The 10,070-nt window shown below is 48.4% G+C and overlaps 1 protein-coding gene across 1 annotated transcript; it reads right to left on the reverse strand.

Annotated features, from left to right (window-relative positions):
- Positions 1 to 1,293: 1,293 nt before the first annotated feature.
- LOC113239266 (vacuolar protein sorting-associated protein 13D-like) lies at positions 1,294 to 9,831 on the reverse strand. The gene is made up of 15 exons (XM_026476187.1): positions 9,539 to 9,831; positions 8,248 to 8,371; positions 8,028 to 8,176; positions 7,814 to 7,961; positions 4,296 to 4,474; positions 4,010 to 4,209; positions 3,774 to 3,968; positions 3,449 to 3,600; positions 3,029 to 3,170; positions 2,751 to 2,960; positions 2,476 to 2,647; positions 2,251 to 2,382; positions 1,848 to 2,010; positions 1,628 to 1,777; positions 1,294 to 1,530 (listed from the first exon to the last, which is right to left on the reverse strand). The coding sequence occupies exons 1-15, from the start codon at positions 9,829 to 9,831 to the stop codon at positions 1,294 to 1,296; spliced, it is 2,646 nt and encodes an 881-aa protein (XP_026331972.1).
- Between the last annotated feature and the right edge of the window lie 239 nt (positions 9,832 to 10,070).

Consider the following 10,070-nt stretch of genomic DNA (forward strand, 5'->3'; position numbering starts at 1 on the left):
TCAACGGACTGTTCAATAGAAGCAGCCGGTCTGGTAGCCAATGATTTGGCTGAATTATTAATATAATATGAGAGCAACTCTGCTATCTGTCCCCTAAAATAACTAGTAAGATAATACCTATCTTTAGTCAAATAAAAATTATTACTAATAAAATTATTAGTATCCATAAAATGAAATTTACTATAATGAAATGTCAAGCTGTGTAATGTTCTATTTAAGTTATGCCTCAAATTATTTTCAATTGTTGTGAGGCTATTGCTGAAGGGAAAAGCTAACAAAATAATTTCTTTTATATTAATTAAATTATTTAATTGTGAAAAATATTGTATTAAATATTTTTTGTTACATTTTCCTTTTCTGCCATTTAAAATTATTAATGAAGTGTGCTAAATTTGACTTTAATGAAATCAATGAAAATGTACGAATACAAGATACGTTCCAATTTTGTTATCAAATTACAAACTCACCTTATTAATTTCAATGATAATGACTAGGCATGTTGTAAATGCAAATTGTAAAGTATGATTGAACAGTTGCCGGTATTGCAAAATAACGTAATAAGTATAATCAACAATAAAATTAATAAAAAAATATAATTATTGAACACAATCGGTTAATAGTGCTGGAACGCTCCCAGGACAGTATATCTATTTCTTTCATAAGATTTAGTATGCAGTTCCATCTCGCTCTTGTTAGATGTCAGCTAGCCAGCCAGAGACAATAATTAACGTTTAAAAGTAAAACTCATCATCCTGTCATGCCATTCCCGTTCAACTTTGCGTAGACCACGATACGAATTTAAGCAATTCAGTTTTACCATGTCAAGTGAATTGCATGGAACTTGGCTGGCTGCTTATAAGCTCATAGTAGGCCCCCTGACCTGCAACGAAGTCTCGAAGGCGTGCAGCCGCTCGTAGCGCACGGTGAATTCGCGGAAGGCCAGCTCCACCAGGCTGCGCTCGCCGCCGCCCAGGTCCGCGCGCAGCTCCACCGTGAACGTGGCCAGCTCGAACAGCACTGCACAAGTCATCTCACAATTATGTCATCTACGCGACGGGCACACGCCGCCCATTTCCGGCGGCAGCCTCACGGCTGGCGCACATTTTACGCGGTACCTTTGAGCGGAGTCCGTAGCGCGGCGAGCGCGGGCGAGGCTGGGTCGGGCTGCGGCGGCGGGACGGCCAGCACGGCGGCGCGCAGCTGGGGGTCCAACTGCAGCGTCGGCACCGCTGGATCCACGACCACGCTCGTCTGCCCGAGCACACACGCATGTTTAGGTCGCTACCTCAGCCTCTAAAATCGTCCTAGTCCCGACCGGTCCTTGGAAATGGACAGTTGCAGCGTCGGCGACGAGGCCCGCCGAGGAAACCTTACCTCGGTGGCGGCCGCCGGCACGGGCGGTGCACGCGCGTCCCCGCCGGCGCCGTCGCTGCCCGTGCTGACCCAACGCAGCGTCTGCAGCAGCTGCTCGTACTGCTCCCGTCGCGCCGACACGTGCAGCCCGCCCACGATGTGGCCGCTCACCTCGCACTGTTCGCGATCAAAAAAGCGGCAGTTGACAAGTCGCCACGTTCTCGGTCGGCCGTTGGCAGACGCGCGACTGCGGGAAAATACGCAGCTAACTGACCGTCGGGTCGCGGGTCTCGGAGTCGGTGTAGTTGACGTGCAACTGCAGCGCCGTGTCGTGCAGCACGGGCTTGCCGCGCGTCGCGTCGTAGACGGCCGGCATGTCCTCCGCCGACGGCGCGTGCGCCGCGAGCGTCTCGCCCACGTCCACCTGCCGGATGCGTTCGTGTCAGAACGGCGCGCGTCACGAATATTAGAACCGCGAAGGCGAGTGTACTGACGGAGGCGAGCGAGATGTCCCTGAGGCGGATGCGGTAGAGCGTGTTGTGCGGCGGGCCCGGCCGATTGCTGAGGCTCATGCGGCCCAGGTGCGCCACGAACACCTGCGTGCTGTGAGCGGCGCAAGGCACCACCACCACCGGAGACTCCAGCTCGATCTGCACGCTGGCATGTCCACAAACAACTCGTATAACATTGCTGATCGTCTCAAGTCTAAAAACAGTCGCACGAACGCCATTACGTGGCATATAACACGAGGACGAGAACGGTACGTTTCACCATCGATTCGCCGCAAGAAATGCGCCGACAAGATAGTATTACGCGCCGGAGACAACAGCGAGGCGCTTCATCAGAAGCTTATGGAGCGGTCGCGTCGAGAGACGACGAAAGCAAAGGAGAAGAAACCTGAGCACGATGTTGTCCGCGTTGAGGTCGGGCGGCTCGTCGAGCGAGCAGCCGGCGCTGGTCGTCCGGCGCCGAGGGGACACGCCCTCCGTCGACTGCGACAGCTTCGGGTTCGCGTACAGCGAGTCGCCCCTGCGCACACACGGTACAGGTGCATCGAATGCGACGTATGACGACGCGGAACGGACCCTACACCTTTACCCGAAAGCGGCCGCTGCAGGTTACCTGGGATGCACGAGTCCGATGGCCATGTCCGCAGCGGCGGCGCGGATGGAGCGCGCCAGGTTGGCCAGGTACTGCTTGAACTCGCTGAGGCAGGACTGCAGCTCGCGCAGCAGCCCGCCCGAGTGCGTGTACCACACGCTGGCCACGCGCATCGACACCTTCACTTCCACCACTGAGCGGCGGGAGCGCACGTTATGCGAGGCCAGAACATTGAAGGTCAGTAACAGTGCAGTACTCTCGAGCAACAAAGCGAATTAGGCACGACTCCACGTTACCCGGCGCGTCGGCGTCGTCCAGCGCGTCGACGCTCCTGCTGATGGTGAAGAGCAGCGCCTTGTCGTCGTCGTGCGGCAGCGCGTGCGCGTGCGCGTGCGCGTGCGCGGCGCGGCCGGCGGACACGATGCGCGTGTGCACGCCCTTGCCCTCGCACAGCGACACCACCTGCACGCCGCCCAGCGACCCGCCCGCCCGCACGCGCGACCCGTCTGCGCGCACAAACCCGTCAATCCCGTCGCGCGGCCGACGCGCGGCCGCGCTCGGCGACGACGCTTACCGACGGTGGCCTGAATTTTGGCTTCGCTGAGCGTGGCGGTGGCTATTTTCTTGGCGACGACGTTTCCTTCGTGCACGGCGGCGCGTAGAAGGAGCACGCCCAGCCGATGGAAATCGAACGTGATCTCGGTGCGAGTCTCTTTCTGCAACGTTCGCATTAGGTATCGTGGGCTCAATTAGCGTTACAAGGAGGCGTCGAGTTACGGAAATACTATCTATATAATCGTGTCCGTCATTCCGTCGTCAGTCGTCGTCGATGGACAATTTCTTTATATAACTTATAAAATTAAAATTATTTATTAGTCTTGTAAAAAGGCTAGATTGCAATAAATTGCAAATGCAAAACAGACACAAGAAGAAAGATACGGACTAAAAAGAAACAAAATCACTTGTACAATGAACGCTCAAGTTGTTGCGCTACCTTGGCCTCGTCCTCGCCGGGCGCGACCGAGAGCAGGCTGGTGCTGGCGATGCGCGCGGCCAGCGGAGAATCGGCCGCTTGCTTCGGCGCCGATTTGCTGCCCAGCACGCGCTGCGTGAACCCGATCAACTCCACGATCGTCTCTTGGTTCGCTGCGTGGAGACAAGGAGAGATCATTTTCTCGCCGCCACTGGCGAGGACCGAGCGTTGCGCTCGACAGCTCCAAAAGCACCGGTTAAAAATTGTACGAGTATTCGAGAAATCGCTTCTTTTCGACATGGACAAAAAGTGGAAGTCCGGGCTCGGCCGAGATCGTCGCGCTCACCGATGATGTCCAGATTGTTGAACAGGATGTTGGCGATCCTCAGGTCCTCGGAGCCGGCGTCGCCCTTGACGAGGCAGAGGTCGACGGCGATGAGGGCCTCGGCGTCGACGAGCCCCGCGGCGTACCAGCCCGCCGCCGCCGGCGCGCCCCAGGCGGGCGCCGAAGTCGGCCGGGCGCGGTCGGCCCCGGGCCCGTCTGTGCAGTTTGTGTGTACATTGCGCTGTCCGGCGAGGCACCGGACGGCGCGGGCGACGCAGCGGGAGCACCTCGGCTGGCCGCCTCGCCTCGGTGCAGCGAGTACAGCGCCTGGTGCAGCACGTGCGGGGGCGCCGGCGCGACGGCCGCGCCCGACGGCGACGCGGGCGACGTGGGCGACGTAGGCGACGTGGGCGACGTGGGCTCCGAGCCGCGGATGCTGCCCGACGCCGTGTCCATCCTGACGACATCGCGACGCCAATTGTAATCTCGCCCGTCTCGCTGACCGCCGACCGCCGACCGCCGTCCGCCGCCGACTGCGCTCACCCGACGTGCTTGTGGCTGGCGACGAGCAGCTCGAAGTCGGGCCCGTAGGTCTGCAGCGCGTCCACGAGCAGCAGCGAGTGCACGCTGAGCGACAGCGACAGGTCGTACGGCCTCGCCGTCAGCGCGGCTTTCACGCCGCACACCTGCACCTCCGCGATGCTGCGCCCGCGCGACTGCACCTGTGGCGTCGGGTCATAGTGACGTTATATTTTGTTCTGACATTAATAAGTTCGTAAGGAATTTCAAAATTTTTGAGGATAATTTACTTTTACCCCTAAGGTATCTAAGACATATAGCTAGTTTGCTATTTTTTAATATTAAGGACGCTGTTATAGAAGATATAACACAGTCCCACGACAATGCTCCTACTTTAAGTAGCAACAGTATACTTTTTACTAACCATAATTTAAACTGAAAAACACGACAACAGAAAAGTCTAATCGTTTCCATGTAGTACATCAAAATATTCAAGGCTTTTCTGGCAAAACATTAGAAATAAGTCTTTTTTTGCACGATATTTCCATTGACGTGTTTTGTGTTACAGAACACTGGCTGAAAGATTACGAAGCCATTAACTATATATAAAATTATGTAATAGTCAGTTCGTTCATAAGAAAGAGCTTAAGTAGAGGCGGATCCATGATTATTATTAAGCGTAACTTAAAATTTAAAGAGCGTAAGGATATCACAAATCTTTCTACTGAACGAACTATTGAGATTTCATGTGTGGAATTGGATCAGTTTGTCGTCTTATGTGTATACAAAGAATATATTACAGAATTAATTATGGAAGACAGTTAAAACGGATTTTTCCAACCAAAAAAAACGTAGTAATATGTGGAGATTTCAATGTAAACCTGTTGGAAAACTTAACTAACTTAACTTGATTAATCTTTTTTTAGAACCAACTCGCATTACTGCCACCTCTTTTACTTGTATTGATAACATCTTTTGTAACACAGACGCAGTGTCTAAATCAATAATTAATTGCTTAAGATCCGACCATAGTGGCCAATTGGCTTCTTTTAATTGTAAAATGAGCAAGAAGGTAGACCAATTTCTCTGCAGACCGATTACCACAGAACGAATAATTCGATTTCAAAATAATATCGGCAATAGTTTAAATTCCCTATCCCATATACCGGAGGATCCAAATACTTTATATAACACGATATTTGGTTTAATTAAAAATGAATTTGACAATATATTTAAATCGAAAACATTAACTTTCTATAGAGAGACTAAATTCAACGACTGGGCAACAGTAGGTATTCATAAGAGTAGGTCTCGTTTGTATGAGCTATATGCTATGAAAACTTATAATAATAATTCCAATTTCATAGAATATGTTAGAATTTATTCGAAAATATTTTAAAAATGCTTGTGCTTTTTAGCTGCTAAGGTTAAGTTTCACAGCGACAAAATTAGACAATCGATAAATAAATCTAAAACTACTTGGAGCATAATAAATAAAGAGTCAGGCAGGGTTAAACTACACGATAGAGATATAGTTTTAGAATTAGACAGCAAACTTATAAAATCTAAAGATAAAGTAGCCCAAGCTTTTGAATCGTTCTTTTCGGAAATTGCTGTGAACACTACAAAATCATTAAATTCCTCCCCTTCACTTGCTATTGATCTCTTAAAGGAAAATGTTAACGTTTGTGGCAGTTTATTTCATTTTCGTCATATTAATCCACAAGACATCATAAAAGCTTTTAAATCAATACATGTTAAAAAAACTGAAGACCTCTGGGGCATATCAACTAAAGTTATAGACTCAGTTATTAATCTCATTTCCCCACAGTTAGCTGTAGCTTTCAATAGGTGCGTTGACGAAGGTGTTTTTCCCGATTTAATGAAATACAGCAAGGTTATTCCCTTATTCAAAAGCGGTAGGAAAGTTGATCCTAGCAACTATAGGCCCATTTCAATTTTACCAGCTTTAAGTAAAATATTCGAAAAGGTTATGCTAACTCAATTACTGTCCTTTTTCGGTAGGAATCATATTTTTCATAGTGAACAATACGGGTTTACTAGTGGTAGATCGACTAGCGATGCGGGGGTAGCGTTACTAAAACACATCTTTGATGCTTGGGAAAGGTCCCAGAACGCTATTGGTGTTTTCTGTGACCTCTCAAAGGCATTTGATTGCGTTGATCATAATACTCTTATTAGGAAGCTGGAACATTACGGTGTAAATGGCAAGGCGTCGAAACTTGTCTCGTCATGTCTCAACGGTAGAATTCAGAAAGTAGACATAAATGGAGTAACTTCTTTGGGTTCTCCAGTAAAAATGGGTGTTCCGCAGGGCTCAATACTTGGACCTATCTTATTTCTGATTTATATTAATGATCTGCCATTCTTTGTTAAGGACAATTGCGAAATAGTGTTGTTTGCTGATGACACATCCTTGATTTTTAAAACAGACAGACATGACATTAACTATGACCGTATTAATGATACCCTCTCTAAGGTACTTTATTGGTTTAATGCTAATAATTTATTGCTTAATGCCAAAAAGACAAAATGTGTTAAATTTGAATTACCTAACGTAAAATAGACTAGTCCAAGCATAGAAATAAACGGAGAAAATTGGACCTTGTTAATAAAGCAGTCTTCTTGGGAGTGACCTTAGATAGTAAACTTCAGTGGTTTCCACATATATCGTCCCTGGCCAGCAGATTAAGCTCCGCTGCATACGCGGTCCGCAGAATACGTGAGCTTACCGATGTTAGTACTGCTAGACTAGTTTACTTTAGTTACTTCCATAGTATAATGTCCTACGGGATTCTCATGTGGGGTAAAGCGGCAGATATTCAAACCATATTTGTATTGCAAAAACGAGCGATTCGTTCTGTGTACCGTCTAGGCTCTCGGGTATCTCTCAGAGAAAAGTTTAAGGAGACTGGTATCATGACTTTGTATTGTACATAAATGTACTGTGATGCCACCATCACAGTACATTTACTCAAATATTTTATATGCCCGTAAAAATATACATAATTTCAATAAAAAAGAAGATATCCATAATATTAACCTTAGAGCTAAGTCCAAACTCATGGTACCACGATTTCGTTTAACCAAGGTAAACAACTCTTTTATGGGGAACTGTATACGTTTTTACAATAAGATTCCGGAGCATATATTAAGTTTATCATTTCCTAAGTTTAAAAACTACATTAAAAATATGTTGATCGAAAAATCATATTACAAAATTGAAGACTACGTGTTAGATAAAGATGTATGGAAAGACGACATGGCTCCAGAATCCACACAAATTTGATTCAAAGTGTATTCCATAGCATTTAAGTTTATTTGAAAAGAGCAATCCCTAGAGTTTCTTGCTCGTTCTTCTCAGGGAGGTCAGCGTAGTGAACGAGCAGTAGCTTAAATGTGACGTTTTCAAGTGTAAATTTATTTTACCTATGGAATAAATAATTTTTGACTTTGACTTTGGGTGTCGCCCGCTCGTGACGCGGTGGCCGCCGAAGGCGCTCGCAGGCCGCGGGGCTCACCTCGAGGGACATCTGCTCGATGGCGAACTGCAGCATGAACAGCGTGGCGTTCTGGTGCGCCGAGTACTCCGACCGTTCCGTCTCCGAGCTGGCGCTGCGCTCGTCCTCCTCCTCCGGCGCCGCCGCCGGCCCCTGGCCGTCCCGCGACCTGCAGCACGCGCCGCCGTGAGTCGCCGCCGCCGCCGCCGCCGGGCGACTGCGAGGGCGGACTCACGCGTCGTCGAAGAGCCCGGCGTTGGCGACGACGCTCCGGGCGGCGAAGAGCTTCTGCTCGCTGAGGTGCACGACCAGCGCCGGCAGGGAGCCGCACAGCGTGGCCGTCGGGTACTGCGGGTCGCTGGTGTGCACCACGCGGCGCTCCGCCTGCGAACGCGACAGGGCACTCAGCCGCTTCCCGGGACGCGCCCGCGCCTCCGCCCGGCCGGCGCCGTCACCTGCAGCAGGATGCTGAATCTGTCCAGCAAGTGCAGCGACGACGTGCTCTTGGTGTGCGCGTACTTCCAGTTGTCTCGCGCGCGGCCCACCAGGATCTGCAGGTCGCTCAGCTCTATCTTGTATCTGCAACGAAGGCTTTTATTTATCGCACGCGCGGTAAAGGTGAGACGTATTCCTACAACGTACATGCATACACTTCGCGCTTTTTTCCTACAATAAATAAATAAATAACATACACACTCAACATAGCCCCGCACTAGGGAAACCCTGTGCCGCGGGTGCCATGGACACATACATAGACAACCACAAATTACACCCAAACTCACGAGAGAAATAATTGTAGGCCTTACAAACATTTCTCCCGGCCCGGGAATCGAACCTGGGACCTCTAGGTGGCAGTCCGACATAGTAACCGTTCGGCCACTGAGGCAGTTACAATACTTTGCATACAATTGGAGCGCAATGCCAAACGAGTCTCGCTCTTGCAAAACGTAATAATCTTTCATTGATGTTTATGCCTTAGAATAATAACGCATAGAATGATAGTTTCATATCAAACGAACTGTCACAAGTGAGGCAAAAACCAAATTCGCCTACATGAATAAGCATAATATAAAGTAATAAATAATAATAATAAGTAAGCAACTTGTATCTACGCTCGCCGGCACGCAACAAATATACAAATAATGACGCCATGGAATAACATTTCCCTCAAAAGTGGGGAAATTGTATCTTGCTTAACTCATCATTAAGTTAAAGGTGCCTACAGATTTGCCCGACATTGTCGATCAGGTGCCTACAGGTATGCTCGGTTTTGTCGATCGTTACTGTCGATCGACAATGACAATGAAATGAAATGAAATGAAAGAATTTATTTCAGACTACATGTCCATATAATGTTAGTAGGAACTTAAATAACTATGTTAGTAGAATGCAAAATTTTCATTTTCGTTTACATGAATGGACATCCAATGTTTAAGGATTGGGCTGTCCATCCTCTCTGCTATCACTCTAAGAAGACTGTTGGTACTGCCCCTCACTCTGGCCAGCAGGGAAGCCACTCTTTTCCGAAAGATGTCCTGGAAACCGTCGATTCTAGCCTCCGTGAACATCCCAGAGGCACTACAGTATCGAGGCAACCCCATCAGTCCCCTTAGGGTATTGTTGAATTGGACTCGCAGGGTACTGTAGGCTTTTTTGGTGTAATTGCTCCACAGGTTGCACGTGTATAGTGTCTGGCAAAAAGTTTTAAAGAGGGTGATTTTCACCTCATGAGAGCATCGTGCAAACCTACGGGCCAGCATGTTACACCGTACCGCCAGTGCCCTGCGTTCCCTCTCCAAGTCAACGTCATCCGATAAATTTTCCGTGACCCAGTGACCCAGATACTTGAACTTGGTCACTTTTTCCAGTTCAGTTCCGTTTACAGTGACTGGTGGCGTCGAATAGGTTTTGGAACCTGATTTGAACACCAACAGCTCACTCTTTTTAACATTGTATCTGAGCCCATGGGCCTCGGCATACCTTTCACATACATTGAGAAGTACTTTAAGAGCGCTGATTGAGGGGCTCAACAGCACCATATCGTCTGCATAACTTATGTTATTAACAAAACAACCATCTACTGAACAGCCGACACCAGTGCTACCGAGCTCCTCCATCAGCCCATTTATGTACAAGTTGAATAGGTTCGGAGAAGTCAGCCCCCCCTGTCTTACTCCACATTTCATCTGGTATTCCTCTGAGGGCTTCCCAGCCCACCTAACAAAATTTACTTGATTTTCATACCAATATCTAAACAAATCTGTCAATTCTTTAGGTA

Source organism: Hyposmocoma kahamanoa, unplaced genomic scaffold (genome assembly GCF_003589595.1).
Source record: "Hyposmocoma kahamanoa isolate Upper Pololo Valley unplaced genomic scaffold, ASM358959v1 99727, whole genome shotgun sequence".
Taxonomy (NCBI): domain Eukaryota; kingdom Metazoa; phylum Arthropoda; class Insecta; order Lepidoptera; family Cosmopterigidae; genus Hyposmocoma; species Hyposmocoma kahamanoa.